Source organism: Pinus tabuliformis, chromosome 1_1 (assembly GCF_031772625.1).
Source record: "Pinus tabuliformis cultivar Carrire ecotype Pingquan chromosome 1_1, CPIR1, whole genome shotgun sequence".
Lineage (NCBI taxonomy): Eukaryota > Viridiplantae > Streptophyta > Pinopsida > Pinales > Pinaceae > Pinus > Pinus tabuliformis.
This window is the reverse complement of record NC_142297.1, coordinates 733,558,119-733,577,257: the sequence shown is the minus strand read 5'-3', so window position 1 is coordinate 733,577,257 and position 19,139 is coordinate 733,558,119. Positions and strand designations below refer to the sequence as shown.

At 38.0% G+C, this 19,139-nt stretch overlaps 1 protein-coding gene across 10 annotated transcripts; it reads left to right on the top strand.

Annotated features, from left to right (window-relative positions):
• Positions 1 to 1,486: 1,486 nt before the first annotated feature.
• On the top strand, positions 1,487 to 18,916 carry LOC149216043 (uncharacterized). Of its 10 annotated transcripts, none has more exons than XR_016251072.1 (4): positions 1,487 to 2,049; positions 2,117 to 2,867; positions 3,009 to 18,513; positions 18,614 to 18,916. XR_016251072.1 is itself a non-coding variant. In XM_089392673.1 (2 exons), the coding sequence occupies exon 2, from the start codon at positions 7,300 to 7,302 to the stop codon at positions 9,112 to 9,114; it is 1,815 nt and encodes a 604-aa protein (XP_089248799.1). In that variant the 5' UTR covers positions 1,487 to 2,867; positions 3,009 to 7,299; the 3' UTR covers positions 9,115 to 18,916. The 10 variants fall into 10 exon arrangements, 1 of the variants encoding a protein (XP_089248799.1); XR_016251068.1 differs by having other exon boundaries at positions 1,487 to 2,527; positions 2,799 to 2,867; XR_016251069.1 differs by having other exon boundaries at positions 1,487 to 2,867; positions 3,009 to 3,129; positions 3,370 to 18,513.
• The last annotated feature ends 223 nt before the right edge of the window (positions 18,917 to 19,139 follow it).

Genomic DNA, 19,139 nt, shown 5'->3' with positions numbered 1-19,139 from the left:
ACATGATTAATCCAAGATACAGGTCTAATATTTTACAACCAATTGAGTTTTTTTTAATTTAGATATTTTCTTAAATGCAATATCATAGAATCAAATTTGAGAGAGAGAGAGAGATGGAATTGGAGGGAGTGAGAGAGGGAAGAAAGAACAAAGACAAAGAGAGATGGAGGTGGAGAAAGACATGGAGTGACAAGGGAGAGGTGTGGAGAGAGCGATGGGGAGAGGAGGGAAGAGAGAGGGAGGGAGATAGCGACAGAGTTAGAGGGAAGAGAGAGAGAGAGAGTGATGAGGGGGAGAGGTAGAGGGAGGTGGGAGGGAATGATAGAGAGAGGAAGGAAGTGAGGGAGGACTCAATAGAGAGAAGGAGAAAGAGATGGAGTTGGAGTGGGAGAGAGAGGGAGGGAAGAAAAAAGACACAGAGGGAGAAAGGTGGAGAGAGAGAGAGAGAGAGAGAGAGAGAGAGGGGGGAGAGAGATATTGAGAGAGAGTGTGCATATTTGAGGGTGAGATAGAGAGAGGGAATAAGAAAGAGACACATTAATACAAATATAGTTATTATATAACTAGCATAGATCCATCTTAACCTCGAATCTATCAAGCATTGAGAGTGATCAAATCCCTTGAGGTGTAATCATTTCCTCAAGTTTTGCACTAAAAAAAGAGGTTTGCACCTCGAGAAATTTGATCCCTTTTGGCGTTGGATAAATTCGACGTTAAGATGGATCTATGTTGGTTATATAATACTATATAATATCTACATTTGTATCTATGTGTCTCTTTCTTATTCCCTCTCTCTATCTCACCCTCAAACATACACACTTTCTCTTCATATCTATCTCTTTCTCTCCCCCTCTCTTCATCTCCCTCTCTCTATCTTAACCCTGAATCTATCTAGATTGAGAGAGATCAAATCTCTCAAGGTGCAAACTTTTTTTTTTGAGTGCAAAACTTGAGGAAAGGTTTGCACCTCGAGAGATTTGATCGCCGAGAAATTTGAGGAAAGGTTTGCACCTTGAGAGATTTTATCGCTCTCGACGCTTGATATATCTGAGGTTACGATGGATAGAGGCTGGTTAAAAACTATAGACTATTTCAACTATTATTATCATTAAAAATTCCACATACCACTTAAATGAATGAATTTGAGATTAGTAGAGAAAATAATTGCCCTCAAAGGTAAAGATGTAATGTTTAACATTTTGGCTCGAGATAACATAGTAATAATAATAAAAACTTTATAGTTGATGGTTTTTCCCATAATATTCTTAATCCATTATTTTTTCTATAATATTTTTTGATATAATTTATTTAAAAATTAATAATTAAACCAACCTAAATTCATTGCACATAGAAATCAAATCTTTTCTCTTTCCCCAATTTAATCGATCCATAATTAAAATAAATCTAACTAATAACCAATTTTCCCACCACTCTTTAAACCTAATTGAAAATCATATATATTACCGACATTCTCCAAATATACATTGCTGGGCTAGGGTTTCATATCGTGATTCCAATCAGTCTTGTTTTTGCTTAGGCTAGGTTTTAATGTTGTTTTACCAATCAGTCTGGTCTGCCGTTCGAATCTGCTTCTACTCAGAACCCTGAGAATCAATGGAGGTAGGCTATGAAAAGCCGCTCAAAGAGAACTCCCACTGCTTGATGGGTGCGAATTCGTTCAAAACAATAGGGTTTATAGCAGAGCAGAACAGTGCTTCAAACCCACGGCGTTTGATATAGTGGTATTGTCCCGTAAGTGTTAGTGGTTGCTCCAACAACATCCATGAGGTCATTTGCTCTTCGAATTTTTCCACATATTCTGAATTCAAATTTGGAGAGAGGCTTAAAGTTTGGAGAGAAAATGGCTACATAGATGTTGTTCGGAATAGTTCAGTTGAAGAGGAATCTTAATCAGGTGTTATTGAGAGCAACAAGGGTTTACAAAATCGCAGGAGTATCGTACATAGGCTCCGGAAAAATGGTTGGAAGACCCAGAGGTTAGAAAGAAAGATCTAGGGTTTACAGGCAGTAGAAACGTCGTTTATGAAGGTTAACAAGCTGGAGGAAAGTGAAGATGATTAGCCGAATCCTATTTGGAACATATAAGGTTATGAAGGTTAACAAGCTGGAGGAAAGTGAAGATGATTAGCCGAATCCTATTTGGAACATAGAAGGACGAGGAGGAATAAACGTAGGCGGAGGCTGTCAAAGGAGCTTCAGTGTGTTTCTTCGGATGGTGCCAACGGTGTATCTGCTGATCCTGGTGATTGGAAGAGCAGACAAGAGAGTATGGAGTACTCTGTGATATCGACTCTGAAAAAACAAGGAGGATGAGGAAGAGCAGGATGCAGTCAGAAAATAGCTATAGGATGCATGATAGGAGCACAAGTTTCCTTGTTTTGAGATAGCACGCATCATAAGCATGGCTGTAAGCATTTTTTCAGGAGAAATATTTGAGTAAAACTGGATGGACAGCACAAGCAAGCACAGGAAGTCGGGACTCCATTATAGAGACATCCTATTCCAGGTATGAATTCCTAAACTGTGTTCGAATTCAACATTATTTAAGGTTCTCTATTTGGCTGGATCTATGCATGATATCATAAAACATTCAATTAAGTGCACGGTTGTCTAATCTTACATATATTCGAAAGTGTCACTTTCAAGGTAACAGCTGATTCCTCTACATCGAGATACCTTGATAGGTATTTTATGCAGTTGATATCAACTTGGCTGCCTTACCTGATCATAGTTCAATATTAGATTTGCTTATGGTAATACGTGGGTTGTAAGTACAGTCCAACCATTGTAAAGCTTTGAAGTTGATCATGAAGAAATGCTGGGCTGTTGAGACTAGCTCGTTCGATGTAATTTGCTTATACTTTTGTTTTGGTGTTTTTTTCTCTTAGTTCATTTTTTTGCGCAGCTAGAAAGATCTATATCTAAATCAGACCGACAATCTGGTACCGGTATAGTACATACATTAATCCATCAGGATTTTGGTTCAGGTTGTGCCCATGTCTGGGGTTCTCCCTCCGTTTTATATACTCCATATTCCTGGCTTCAGAATTGCAGAACTTCCTTGATCTTGAAACAGAACTTCCATGGCAAACAAAGCATTTGAAGCAGGTTGAGAGACTGGTTTTGTTTTCTGATCTCTTTACAGGCTTTGATACTATATTTATCATCATAAAAGCTACCTGTAAGTAAATAGTGCAGATATTAGACCATACAGTAAGCTGGCACTCCATGCAAGCTATAGTAGATAAGACTTGTAATCGTTTTGTTAATAGATGCACAACATCTCTCATCCCTTTTGTTTTTCATTGAGCACATGAGGTTTTCAGTGCAAAGATCCTCACGTTTCAGGTGCAGCACTGGCCCGCCCAGGCTACAAAAACCATTTCATGATACCAGTAATGATCCATAAATCTATTTTGAATTTCTTGTTCATGGCATCTCTGATCCCACCAGTCGTCAAGCTCCTGAGTCTCTGAATGAGGCTGCAGACAATCAATGTCACCCTTGTCAGCTGAAGGGTATGTTCGTTTACTACACTGGGTTTCCTATCCAGTTTAGAACTTGCTAGAGCAGACTATAGTTCTGTTGCTTGGTTTGCAAATGAAGTGGTAATCTTTCTACTCCTTCTGTAGAGAAGTCTATTTCTATTGCTCGACCTTTGATCCAGTTTACTTTATTTCAGGGGAAGCAATCTTTACTGGATGCTGTTTCATTCAATATATAAACTATAGTTTCAAAATATCCTTCAATTACTATTGAACAGAGAATATTGGATCTGCAAAAATTAATTCCCTTGACCATGCAATCATTTCTGTTCGGTTATTTGTTGCCTTCCCATTTGAATTTCAGATAATTGAAAATTATTTTTGGTCTTCATTATTTCTGTTGATATCACCACCAGTACGCTCACCTGAGTTTGCACTAGAAGCATTGCCAAATTTTAATTTATACCTCTTTGACACAGGTGGGTTCGAAGGAGACTGTGGACTGCTTGTACCCAAATCTGTCCATTCATGCAAAACAGAATCTAATCTTCTTGGAGTAGGAGATAGTATTTTGTTCAAAAGGAGAAAGAGACTCTAGGATATCTTGGGTATCTTGGGCGATATGCGCCTGTGTTTCTTGGATGGTTCTCATCTGATTTTAGCTCAAATTTGGGCTGGATCCTATGGCTTCGTGTTAATTATTTTTGGGTTTCGTTTTTATTCTCTCTTAGTTTTTAAATAGGTCATAAGTTAAATGACATGAAAAAGGAGTTGACTCTGCACTATGCAGATGGAATTTTGATAATTTATGGTCCATGGACCTTTTGGCCATTTGCTCGAGGTTTCTTTAATTGCCTATGGAAAAGTGCACTTTCACTAAAATTGACTGTTTGTTTTGACCAATCAAGTGCTGCTGGATGTTGAAACAAGATATATAGTCACTCTCATCTGCTTTTCAATATCTCTTAGAAACCTGAGTTTTTCAATGATAACCAAATGAATGTTGCAATGTTGGGTCTAAATCATCTTCCACAAAAATGTTAAATTCTTCTTTGAAAAGGTGTAGGTATGCTTGCTTGCTTGCCTTCTACTCTCCTCCTTTGTGTGGCCCAAAAGTAATAATTCTAAATTCGTTTCTATGCTATCCTTTCCCATGCTATCCCTACATGGTTCCATGGAATTGTTTCTATGACTATAAAGACCTCCACTGACCTATACTAAAAAGTATCCTACGCTACATCATTTGTGAGGATTTGTTTATGATAGCATATAAGCCCGAATATACTATGCTCTTTATATCAATGGGGTGGCCAGAGGGGTAATGGCCCTCCTACTAACCATAATAGTTGATTGCTTGTGGGGCAAGTGTGTTTACTTGATCGGCCTTCCTGTCTACTATGGTGAAAAAACATTTAATTGGCAATAGCCTCTGATATCCCTTTAGCATGTTATCCTAACATATTGTTGATCAATTAATTGTTATTAATGCCAAAGGGATGTCTAGTTGAAGAAGAAAATTGTATAGTCTTAAAGAGGAGTTTAAGCCCTTTCCAACGAGTATTTGTATGCCTCCTAACTTGTTGAAGAGAAATTAAATTTTTAAGTTGAAATATATCTATTTCTGGCAGATAGGCTCATATCTCATGAACCTTGTGAAGTGAAGAAGAAGCACTGGTTTTGGTTTCTAGTTTCTTTGGGTTTTGGGTTATGGTTTAAACTTTATAGTGACACTGTTCAGTGTTGATCAGATTTTGAGGTTTCCTTTTGAGCTATCCTTGGAGGACAGAACTTGTGTTAACTCTAGCACATATGTAGTCCTAAAATTGGCCAGGCATTGGAGGAATTTCAGCCTATCTACAGCTCAGAATTTTGGCCTCTTTTAGGCCTACATCAGACAAGAGTTGGGCCCCTTAATGTGAATTTCAGCCATGTGGAAAAACAAATTCTAAGGCCTATGAAATTCGACCCCGAGGCCAGAACTTCGGCCCCCTTTTGTGGCCTGTGGTATCTCAATTTGAGACAGGGTTTTGGCTTCCTGTCACAGCTTGGGTTCTGAAGCAAAGAGGTATATTTGGGCCTGGTTTTTTAACCTTATTTGGAGTAGGCTTTGGATAAATTTTTGAGGAGACCTTGGGTTAGTTTTTGGACAAACATTGGATCCGTTTTGAAGACCTTTGTGTTGGCATTATGGTACAGGATTAGAGCTATGGCATAGGTGTTGTCCTTGATGGCAACTCTATCTGGTGACAGATCTCAGTTCAGGCTTTCAGAATGAAGGAAAAGTCATATACGCAGGTTCATCTAGACAAAGTCGCGTATACATGCGGGTTGGATGTTTCGAAGGCGCATATGCGTATACACGCACTTTCATGCAAGGAAAAGTGTGTATATGTTGGAAAACTTACCTTTGGTCCGTGGTAGTTAGTCCTTGGTATTTGAACCTAAGGTTTTGGACCATGGTATCTCGTCAGAAGTGTTGCCCCCAAGTATTGAGCCCGTGGTATTGTGTTATTATGGTTTTGGTTCGTGGTATTGAGAAAGGCCTAAGACTATAAAAGAGGGAGGAGATCATTTGGCAAAGCATCTTTGGAATCAATTGAATATGTAACTTGTGCTACATCTGAAAGTTTTGTGATTGGGGTTATGGTGCAGATCTGGATCTGAATGAAGGAAGAACCTAAGCGCATAAAGAAGGATAAGATCTATTGATGGGTCATAATCTTTAAGGCTTGAATGATAGTATATCTGTATGATCTTGATCTGTTCTGTAAGGCGCACGCTTGATCTATAAATCTGATAATCTGGGTTAACTTGTATTTGATTGTTTGAAATAGCAAATTATCCTTTATAGATATGTACGCACGTTCAGTGAAGCGAAGATGCGTATACACGCAGGTTCAGCAAAGGAAAATGGCGTATACACAGGTTGCTCCACATACAGGAGCGTATACACGCACGTTTCAGGTTGTTTAAGTAGCGTATATGTATTTTATTGTGATCTAGCTCCCTCTGTTTGTTGCTGCAGTGTTCTGGGTTCAAAATTTGGTATATGGTCACTGTTACTGTGTTCTGGGTATAGCTATCAGAGAAGTGTTAATTGTGAATCAGTTTGTTCGGTTGAAAAGGAGTTTGGGTAAAGCAGAAATTTTGATGATTGATTGATGTTCATGGATCCAGTCTGAAAATTTATGAAACGTGGTCCCTGGAAGAAAGAGAAAGTTGTAGCCTTCAGTAGGCCAGCACCTACGTACTAGTATCTTGGCTAGTACAAGAGCTAAGGGTGTTGTAGCTCCCTTCTAGGAGAAGCTGGAAAACGAGAGAGGGTTGTAGCTCTCTGCAGGTTGTAGCCTGCGTACTGGTAAAGGACTGCACCAGTACATTGTAAAAAGAAGTTTCTAATTAAAAGAAGATAGAGACAAATTGCAGCAGGTGGTTTTCACCCACATTGGGTTTCCACCTTATATCTTGTGTTCTTGTGTGTGTGACTGTCTTCTGTTATGCTTTTACTGGTTTGGTTACTGTTTATTTCACTCAGATACACAGATTAATAATCAAGATTTGAAAGATAAAGTAAATTATAAGTTTGCATGGTATACGCGGGTTTCATTCTACATAATTGCGTATATATGCGGGTTTGATTAATTGAAGTAGCGTATATCTTTTGAATTTTGAAAAGGGAATATTTGGCTTAATAATACTAATTCACCCCCCCTTTCAGTGTTATTTCCAACAATTGGTATCAGAGCCAAGTCCTTCTGAAGGAGCTTAATCGCTTGAAGGAAGATTCATCATCATGAGCAACTACGAGAGAGAAGCATCTGTCAGGCCACCGATCTTTGATGGGACAAACTTCGTATATTGGAAGGTAAGAGTTATTGACTATCTTCAATCTCTTGGTACAGAAGTGTGGGATAACATAGATACAAGGTACGCTTTTCCATCAACAATTCCTACATATCCGGCTGAGAAGAAGAAATATGAAACAAATGCAAAGGCAGTCAATACCCTATTAGGATGTCTATCTCAATCAGAATTCGTGAAGGTTATGCAGTATAAATCCGCAAAAGAAATATGGGACAAGATTGTTCTGAGCTACGAAGGAGATGAACAGGTAAAACGAGCAAAACTTCAAACCCTCACGATTCAGTATGAAAAGCTCAGAATGCACAATGATGAAAGTGTGGCTAACTATTTCCTTCGTGTAGATGAGATTGTTAATTGTATGAAAAACTTGGGTGAAGAAATAAAAGAGGCTGTTGTGGTTGAAAAAGTTCTAAGATCTTTGTCCCCTAGGTTTGAATCTAAAGTTTCTGCAATAGAGGAAAAGGAGAATCTACGAAATCTTACCATGTCACAGCTACACGAGATTCTAACTGCTTATGAAATGAGGAAAGGAGGACCATCAAACAGGAGAGAAGCAGCTTTCAAGGCTTCAAGCAAAGGAGACTACTATGAGTTAGGACATGCATCAGAAGAGGAAGAAGAATCAAATTTTGTCAAGATTCTTCAACGAGGTACTGGAAGATTCAGAGGTAAGTTACCCTTCAAATGCTTTGCTTGTGGGAGAGTCGGTCACTATGCTGCCAAATGTCCTCATAAGGATAAAGGGAAGGACCCTGTTAGATGGAACAAGAAACAGAATGCAACTAAGAAAAGTTACTACACTCATGAAGATAGTGATGGTCTTTCAAATAGTGATGAAGATGAACGAGGTAATAACTATAAACTTTTAATGGCTTTTGAAGATGATGATGACATGGATGCTATAAATGTAGATGGTTTTTATGAAGAAATTTCTAGACTCAAAGTATGTTTAGAAGAGAAGAATGTGACCATTGAGACTTTGCAATTCCAACTTGATGAAAAAGAAAAATTTCTTGAGAAGTTAGAATGTGAAATTGTTGGTCTTAGAAAAGAAATTGAGAAAACAAAGGCTCTTAATCTTAAATTTGTTAAAGGATCTGAAACTTTGGATGAGATTATCAATGTACAGTGTTCTCCACTAATCAAGACAGGTCTAGGGTATAATGGAGAAGCATTTGAAGCATCCACCTCAAAGAGTTATCTCGATGCAGCAAGGAGGAATGTGCAAAAGCCCAATGGAGATCACCAGGTAAAACAGGGACGAATTACATCAAGAATAAACAAAGACTACCAGGTAAATCAAGGGCAATCCACCTTAAGGGTGAACAAAAGCTACAATCAGCCACAGGTAAGATCTTCTCAATTTGCCTCAAGAATGGATGACAATAGAAACTACAATCATATGGCTGGTAGATTTAATAATCGCAGAAGTTTCTTCAATGGCCAATGTTTCTCTTGCCATAACTTTGGTCACAAAGCAGCTCAATGTGTTGCCTATAAGACAATCATGACTAGAGAAGCTCAAAAACAAAGAAGTATGACTGGAATTACGAAAATGACCTATAATAACTTTTCGGCCTTTGAAAATGAAATTGAATGTTCTATTTGTAATAACTTCGGTCATGAAGATTCTGGATGCAGGAGCAGGTTTCGGCAGACAGAGGAACAAGCCTTAAGCACCAGAACATGGAGAATAAAGGAACCACAACAAGAAAGATGTGGGATAGCTTTTTATGCAGAATGACAGGAAAATCAATGGTACATTGACAGTGGATGTTCAAAGCACATGACAGGTGATAAAGAAAAGCTTGAATCGTATAGTGTTTTAGAAAAGGGAAAGAAAGTCTCTTTTGGAAATGATACCCTTGCAGTTATAAAAGGAAGAGGCACTGCTCAATTGAAGGAAAAGGTCAAAGCTGGAAATGTTTTGTATGTTGATGGCTTGAAGCATAATCTTCTGAGTGTCAGTCAGATGTGCGATCAAGGAACCGAGGTAATATTTCGATCAAATGGATGTAGTGTTCGTGATATTGATATAGGAGAAACAGTGATCAAAGGCAAAAGAACTCCAAATAATTTATACATATTTGAAGAAGGACAACAACAATGCTATTTGAGCAAGGATGATGAACACTGGTTATGGCACCGGATGTTGGGGCATCTAAGCTTTTAACAAATAAGGAAAGCATGCAAATACCAGGCAGTTCGTGGTCTTCCAGATATCAAAATTCCAGACAACACAATATGCAAATCATGTCAGTTTGGTAAGCAAACTAGAATTAACTTCCCTGAGAAGGAAGGATCAGCTAGCAGGCCTCTTGAACTAGTTCATACAGATGTATGTGGTCCATCTAGGAAAAGGTCACCTCGAGGAGAAGAATACTTTATATTATTCATTGATGACTTCTCCAGGATGGTTTGGATAGGACTTATGAAGCACAAAGATGAAGCATTCGAAAAATTCAAATCTTTCAAAGCCTTGGTTGAAAACGAATCAGATCACAAAATTAAATGCCTCAGGTCTGATAGAGGTGGGGAGTTTACCTCAAATGAATTTTTCGATTTTTGTGAAGAACATGGAATAAGAAGGGAATTCTCTACAGCTAGGACTCCTCAGCAAAATGGAGTGGTGGAAAGAATGAACAGAACGGTTCAACAAATGGCTCGTGCTATGCTTGATGAGTCTGGAACTCCCACAACCTTCTGGGGTGAAGCAGTTTTTGCTGCAGTGGTTATTCTCAACAAAACAAATGTCCGGGTAAATAGCACTCAAACTCCTCATGAGCTTTGGTATGGTGAGACTCCTTCGGTAAAACATTTCAAATTTTTGGAAGCAAATGCTATATTAAGAATAATGATGAACATCTTGGCAAGTTTGAACCTAGAGCAGATGAAGGCATTCTTCTTGGTTATTCTCCCCACAGCAAAGCATATATATGTTACAATAAAAGACTTGGAAGAATTGTTGACAGCATTGATGTTGTGGTTGATGAAAAAGGAAACATTCCTAGGCAAGTAAATTATGAAAATATCGAAGAAGATGAAGACTACCCTCCAAATCAGACCGATGATGAAGAAGAACCTCAAGAGGCACCAGAGGAACAGATGAGGATATAAGAGAAGACTCCATCTAGGTATGTTCAGAGGAATCATCTAGAATCTCAAATTTTGGGGCAGAAAGAGGCAGGTATACAAACAAGAAGAACAATTGCAGAAGCCTCAAGCTATTTGGCTTTGCTCTCCTCCACTGAACCACAAAATGTAAAAGAGACATGCAAAGATGAATGCTGGGTCAAGGCAATGGATGAAGAACTTGAGCAAATAGAAAAGAACAACACTTGGGAGTTGGTTCCTAGACCAAAAGATAAGAATGTCATAGGGACAAAATGGATCTTTAAAAACAAGTTGAATGAAAATGGAGAAGTGATTAGAAACAAGGCCAGACTTGTGTGTAAAGGGTATGCTCAACAAGAAGGAATAGACTTTGAAGAAACTTTTGCTCCCGTTGCTAGACTTGAGGCCATCCGAATTTTCCTTGCTCTCTCAAGCTTTCAAAAGTTTAAAGTATTTCAAATGGATGTGAAATCAGCCTTTCTGAATGGAGACTTAGAAGAAGAAGTGTACATTGAGAAACCAGATGGCTTTATTCTTGGGAATGATCCAAATCTTGTATGCAAACTAAAAAAGGCTCTCTATGGTCTTAAACAGGCTCCAAGGGCTTGGTACTATCGTTTGGACAAATATCTTCATCAACAAGGATTGTCAAAAGGATCAGCAGATAGCAATCTTTATATAAAAATTGAAAATGAGAAATTGCTAATACTTGTTGTGTATGTAGATGATATTATCTTTGGCAGCAATGAAGAAGCTATGAGTCAAAGCTTTGCCTTGGTGATGCAGAAAGAATTTGAAATGTCCTTGCTTGGAGAACTGACATGCTTTCTTGGATTGCAAATTCAACAAAATGAAGGCGGTATCTTTTTGTCTCAAACCAAGTATCTCAAGCAGATCTTGAAAAAATATGGCATGGAGGATTAAAAACCTGTGTGTACCCCTATGGTTACAGGATGCAGCCTTAGTGCAAACGATGAATCTGCAGCAGTGCATCAACCAACCTATAGATCCATGATTGGAAGTCTTCTTTATTTGACAGGTACTCGACCAGACATCATGCATGCAGTGGGAATAGTTGGAAGATTTCAGACAAATCCTAAAGAAACCCATCTTCAGGCAGTAAAGAGAATTTTCAAGTATCTTCAAGGAACTCAAAACTATGGCTTATGGTATCCTAGAGATACAGATTTCACTCTACATGCTTATACAGATGCAGATTGGGCTGGAAGCGTGGATGACAGAAAGAGCACAAGTGGTGGAGCATTCTTTATGGGTTCCAGATTAGTAGCTTGGTTCAGCAAGAAACAGAGTTCGATTGCTTTATCTACAGCTGAAGCGGAATATGTGGCCGCTGCATCTTGTTGCACTCAACTTCTTTGGATGATGCAAACCTTGCAGGACTTTCAAATCACTTGTACACCACCTATCTCCATTTTATGTGATAATACAAGTGCAATCAGCGTTTCAAAGAACCCAGTCATGCATTCAAAAACTAAGCACATACCAATCAAGTATCATTTTCTTCGGGTGTTGGTACAAAAGGTCAAGTTGGAGTATGTACCTTCTAAAGAACAAGTTGATGATATTCTCACCAAACCACTACCCAGGGAGACTTTTGAATACCTCAGACAGAAGCTGGGGGTAGTTGATGCATCATCTTGCTGTTAAATCCTGTCTATTTCAAAGAAAAATGGGTGTACGCGAGTTGCCTGAGGAGGATCCACGTACATACGCAGGTTTGTGCAGAGATAGTTGCGTATATGGAGGCTTGATGGATATCAGTAGGAACAAGGTATCAGTACGCACTTTCATGCAAGTATATGCATACGCACTAGTCTGAAAATTGATTGATGTTCATGGTTCCAGTCTGAAAATTTATGAAACGTGGTCCCTGGAAGAAAGAGAAAGTTGTAGCCTTCAGTAGGCCAGCAGCGACGTACTAGTATCTTGGCTAGTACAAGAGCTAAGGGGGTTGTAGCTCCCTTCCAGGAGAAGCTGGAAAACGAGAGAGGGTTGTAGCTCTCTGCAAGTTGTAGCTTGCTTACTGGTAAAGGACTGCACCAGTACATTGTAAAAAGAAGTTTCTAATTAAAAGAAGATAGAGACGAATTGCAGCAGGTGGTTTTCACCCACATTGGGTTTCCACCTTATATCTTGTGTTCTTGTGTGTGTGACTGTCTTTTGTTTTGCTTTTACTGGTTTGGTTACTGTTTATTTCACTCAGATACACAGATTAATAATCAAGATCTGAAAGATAAAGTAAATTATAAGTTTGCATTGTATACGTGGGTTTCGTTCTACATAATTGCGTATATACGCGGGTTTGACTAACTGAAGTAGCGTATATCTTCTGAATTTTGAAAAGGGAATATTTGGCTTAATAATACTGATTCACCCCCCCTCTCAGTATTATTTCCAACACTTTGAAAGCAACCCTAGAAGTGGTCCCTTGAAGCAAAGTTGAAGAATCTTTGTGAAGTAGACTTGGAGAGTTTTAGAGCAGAGTTTTAAGTAGACTTGAAGAACCATTTTGAACAGACTTTGGATCCTCTCTTGGAGCAAACTTTGAACAGATCTTGGAGCAGAGTTTGAACAAACCTTGAAGATTTATTGTAGCAGCGTTGTTTTAGCTTTCTTGACCACTTGTTGGAGGAGATTTGAAGGTGTTTTTGGATAGAACTTGGTGACTCGTTGAAGAAAACTAGAAGACATCATTTTGTAGCAGACTTTGGAAGAATTCCATCTTTGTGTAGCAGTTTTTGGAAGAATTCTTTGAAGGATTTCGTGCAAACCTTAGAAAAAGACTTGAAGGCATCCTTGGGCAAGTTTTTTAGCATCTTTGAAGCAAAATTTGGAAAACATTTTGGAGAAAATTTTGGAAAGCATTTTGGAGTATTTTTTCTCCATGGATGTTCTCTACCACAGTAATTGTTTAAAGATGCTCACCATATCATTGATCACTCTCTTTTGTGCCAAAACAATGGAACTTTGATGAACAGGCATGGTCGAGATGTCAGATTTAATGAATAACATTCCGCCTCCTAAGGGTAGTGATTTGTTTGCCCCATTGCTGATTCATTCCTTATTTTATTGGTAGCATTTATTTATTTCTTTGCAGTATGTCTTTTAACTGATAGAGGAAGTCCCAGGTAAAACGTATGCATAATATCTTCTTTTAAGTCTCAACATTGTCAGGATTTGTCTTTTCAGTCCCAACATTGTCAGGATTTGCCTTTTCAGTCCCAAGCTTACATTCATGAAAGAAAATTGATTTGTCTCTGTTAATGGTAGATGGTCTGGCCTATGGGTCTCTTAAATATTTTGATGGCATTGTTTATTGCTGCAGCTTCTTTTGGATTGTCAGATCCTAAAAGTAGTGTATCTTTCAATGTTATCAAGATTCAAAACCAGGCTGGTCATTGAATCGGTAGACCCCTTGAACTGGGAATCGGTAAAAAAACCAGACGAAACTAGATTGACCAAACATACTTAAAGTATTAAAAAAACCCATATATATTCATGTGCATCCATATACATTCAAGCGATTTATATGCAAATATGAATTTTTTTCCGTTTATATAGCAAGAGTGCATAATACCAAAATAGCACCCAGTGCAATGCATCTATGAAGCAAAATACATCAAGATATAGGCTCTAAATGGCCTATGGAGTCCAAAATTAAGCATAGTACTCAACCCCTACTTGCATAACCAGTTCATCCAAAAGACAGAATAGTAATTGCACATCCTTCACTTGATTAAATGCTTCTACAAATTTAAAAAACATGATGTCTTTTGGGCAAGCAATTAAGAGATTTAAAATGGTGCAAGTTTTTCCATCAATCTATCCTCTAGAGACAATTGTGCACCTTATTTTGGTCCATGGGTGCTTGTACTCTATAAGGTACTCTTTTATTCTTTGGACCTCATTTGGTACAAGTGATCCCCTAATATCATGAAAACCAGGGCCTTTGAAGCTTGAATCACGTGCAGTCATAGCATTAATCAGAGGTTGATAATATGTAGAATTAGCAACATTGAAAGGTATTATTGCATCATACCACCATCTAGCAATGCATTCCCAAGCAACTTTCTTCTATTTGGTATCAATGGTGGGTTGGGCACTAGGGGTGGTGTGAGGTACAAAGAAATAGTCAAGATTTCTTGCACATACCCTTCTCAAAGTAAATGAACTAGGGCCAGAAGCTCATCTCCAAGTCTAATAGGGAAACTAGAGAAATCTTCAAAACTTGGGATATGTGCTTCAAGATCAGGGTTGATGAAAGGAGCATCATCATTTTTACTTTTGCTGATCTCCTTTTTAACTTTATTGTTCTTGCTCTTGCTCTTTTCTGCTATGTAGGCTTTGATCAAACCCATCATATGATTCTTTAGGTCATCAAAGACTTTCTCACAATGTTCTACTTGGCCTCTGCAATGAGCTGTGTTCCTTAATTCTATGGATTCCTCCACCTTCAATCACCTTGCCACAGTAGTTGCAAACTTTTTTGAATTTTCCATCATCATTCAAATGTTAATGTAACTATGTTGGATCATTGTTGCTTTTAGGGGCAATGACAACCTATACAACGACAAAAAAAGAATCTGCATGCAAAGGCCTAGCAATTCTTACTTTTTAGGGAAAACAATTAAGAGAAATACAAGAAAAAATAAAATAGAAATTTGCATAGAAATCCCTAGCTTTCTAGGGTGAGAAAAACAATAATTTATGAGACATACAAATAAAAATTTAAATAGAGATCTGCATAGAAAGCCCTAGCAATTCTTACTTTCTAGTGTTAAACAAAATATTTTCTAAGAGAAATACAAGGAAAAATTAAAATAGATATCTGCATAGAAAACTCTAGGTTTCTTTTTAATTCATAAAGAAACAAACAACATTTTTTAACAGAAAAATAGAAGATGATTAGGTGCATTGACATACTTGGAGAAGTCTTCCAAAAATTAAGAACAATTGTTGCTCCAAACAACAGCAAAAAGCTGCTCTAAAAATCTATCCAAAACCCCTTCTGTCACCTCCAAAAATAGCTGAAAGTAACTCCACAATTTTTGACAATTTTTTTTGAAGCAACTTTCAATTTCTTCAACAAATTTTCTGTAGCTCATCTCTTTAACCACCAGCTCCCCAAATCTGCACAAAAACCTCCCAAGAACAGCCCTGCAAAATAGCAAATATCTCTCCAAAACCCACTCAAACATCTCAATTCAAGATATTCAAGAAACTTGAATGAATAGTGCGAGTGAAATAGATGAGGCGACTTTAAATAAGTTTGAGAGGGGCTGGAGTTTCCATTTTTGTGGGCCAGTGGTCAAGTAAGAGAGAAAAAAGAAAAAGCAAAACAAGCCCCTCGTGTTGTGTTGTATGTGGCCTTATCGAACCGACTGGTTGAGTGAAATTTGCTGGTTAGGTACCAGATTTGCCAAAAATAGTTCCTGAGGCCAGTCCGAACCAGTTTTGCCCTCCAACCAGTCGCACTGGCCAGTTCAGACAAACTGAGTCCGATTTTGATAACACTAGTATCATCTTCAAATTGAAAATCGGAAATAGGGTTAGATGACATTTTTGAACCTTCCAATTGTTGTGATGATGGGCATAGAGATTATTTTGCTAAGGGTGTTAATTTTATCAACCTTGACGACTGGCAATTTATTACCTATCAAATCACTTCTAAATTTATTAATTGTGGATTTGCTGAATGACAACATTGTTGGAATTTTAATAGGTAAGTAAAAGATAAAAACAACGGAAGCAAAATTTTACAATGTCATACACATGCACATACAAAATTATGCCTTTCACATCTGTAGCCCGTTAACTTTAGTTTTATAGCATATAAGGCTTTCCTTCTTGGGAAATTAAATGCCCACTGAGAAAATTACAAACAACAAAGCTTGGAAACTTTCCAACTAATAAAACCTTTTTACTGCTTAGTTCTGCAGCAAAAATCTGCGAAACCTGTCCTTCAATCTTGTTGGCTGCTGGATTCTTTTCCCTTGTTGCCCCTCTTGTTCCCTTCCTATGGAATCTGCACACTTGAATGAATGTTCTCCACCCAATCACTGAGATCCTCACTATTTCACTATCTTGTGATCACTTGATGTGTCTTTTCACTTATCCTTGCCTTGCTTTTGTAAGTTTGAGTTATTGTTTGAATCCATAGCTATAATCTCCAAATGAGTGATGGTTAAGATTAGATCTCAACTTTATTTGAGATTTATCTAATCACTAATGCTAATTACTTTGCATTGCATTAGATTAATTCACTTTTTCTTGTAAAAAAGGAAATTACTTAAATAATTTCTTTAATTAAAGTAATGTGCTAAGATTAAAAGTCCTTTGGAGGACTTCCACATGTATAGACGCTTAGGCCTTTGTGGAAGTATCTATACGATACTATCATCATCAACAGTCCCTCTTAGTGAGGAAGGTACTTATGGAAGAACCCTTTGGAACTAGCTTTCCTTTCGATTTTGGCACATTGTCCCATGCATCATCCTTCACCACGGCTTTCCTTAAAACCTCCTGGTCTGTTGCCTCTTCAATGACGCTATTGATTAATGTCATTTAATTCAAAATTTATTTGAAGGCTTGCTCTCCTTTAATGTGCTCGTAGGAGTATCCCTCAATGTTTGCTCAAACCACCTAGGTCTCCTGACATAATTGGAAAGAGCTAATGACTGCTTTCTACTTGAGGTAGACTTCTCGAATTGCAAGTTTATGATTGTTGTTTTCTAGCTTCCTCCTCTTCCCCACAAGCACATGGATGTATACCGGAGAAGTAAAGTTCCTCAAGTTTCCTATCTCTGACTCCAACCCTGTGAAAGTTTTCTTAGGAGTTTTGTCCCCCAATATCTTGTGAGGACTCCTGTTTGGCACAAATATCGCAGTGTTACATGCTTTTGCCCAAAGAAACATAGGCAGATCCTGGATATGTACCATATGGACCATTTCTTTCTCTTTGGACTCCCATTCTAGTGAGAGGGTTGGATGAGACTATCGTATCCTTCTTGATACCAGCGTCCTTGCAGAAATTCTTGAAGTCATTGGAGGTGTACTCATCCCCATTGTTCGACCTCAAGACCTTGATCTTCTTGTCTATTTGGTTCTCTACCTGGGCCTTGAAGACCCTGAACCAATTGGAGGCCTCATCCTTAGTCTTCATGAAGAAGATTAAGGTTTTCTTGGAATAGTCATCAATTAATTTGATATAGTACAACACTCTTTACACTTACACCACCAATATTGGTAAACACACATATGAATGAATGAGATCCAAGATCCCCATTGACTTACTGTTGCTGTTTTGAAAACAGCCTTGGTATTCTTGCCAAGTTCACACCCTTTGCAACACTCTGCTAGTCAATACTGGAATTTGGGAAACCAGTGACAATCTCCCTCAGGATTGGCAACACTGTGTAGCACAAGTGTCCCAACCTCCTGTGTGACGAATCACATAAGTTGTCACTACTATGTACTCATGTACCAAAGCCTGAACAGGTTTGCCTTTCAACTTGTATAAGTTGACCTCACTAACCACAATGGTCACTAGTGTGTCTAGGCTAGGATCTTCTTGATGGATGAGCACGTGCCCATTCCCTAACATGACCTCATATCCTTTGTCCTCCATCACCAAGACACAGGAAATTCTTCTACAATTCTGGTACAAACAACATGTCCTTGGCTTCCAACGTATCTTCCAACTTGAGTTGGAACTTTCTCCATTAGACTGCCAAGCAACTCCGATGCTTTTGTCATGTGGCATGATGCAGTAGTGTCCAAGTACCAAGCTCTTTTGGTGATGTTGCTGGTAGATAGACAAACACCAATGGGAAGTCCTCGAATTTTGCTGCAAATTCATCAAGTTGTACCTTTGTTGATGTGAAGTTGGGTCTGTGGTCAACGAGAGGTATAAGGTGAAGGGTGTTCATAACCTGAGGATTGTGGATTCGTCAACGTTCAGAGACAATCCTGGCACCAACCCACAGGCAACCACTATGATGCTCGGCAGGTAATTAAAATATTTTTAACATTACAATGTGGTTTCCATCGCTCTCTCTGTAAACAGAAGTGGATGTCGAATATAATATTGGTGTGGTGCGTGAATGCAGATATATAGGAGTGAAGATTCTACAAGGGTGGGCTGAATGAAGAAACCTTCCTCTTCCTCGCTGACATTGGCAGAAGCAATGCGTGTCGTACGTTGTAGAGCAGCGTCTTTGTTATAATTATAAGTATTGGCTTCACGTTAGTAAAAAATGCTCGAGCAGTCTATGTCGGGGATTTAGTTTTAACCTTCGATTATTAGTAGTGTCATTTAAGAACATATTTGTCGTTTGTATTTCTTGGCATTGTATGTAGTGGAATTTCATTTCACTTTTAAAATAAAAGTTAATTAATTTCTTTTTTACTTATTTCATTTTTTTTTACCTATAATGATAAAAAAGTTATATATAAACACTAGTTTATATAATACTTAATCTTTTACTTAGTTTAAATACTTTTAAATTAAAGTAAAATTTCTGAATTTAAGTGAATGTTAAAGTTTAGAAATTGGTAAATTTAGATTTTATTCATTGTTAAATTGAGGTATTTTGTTAAATTGTAATTATGCATTGCTAGTAAGTATGAACAACA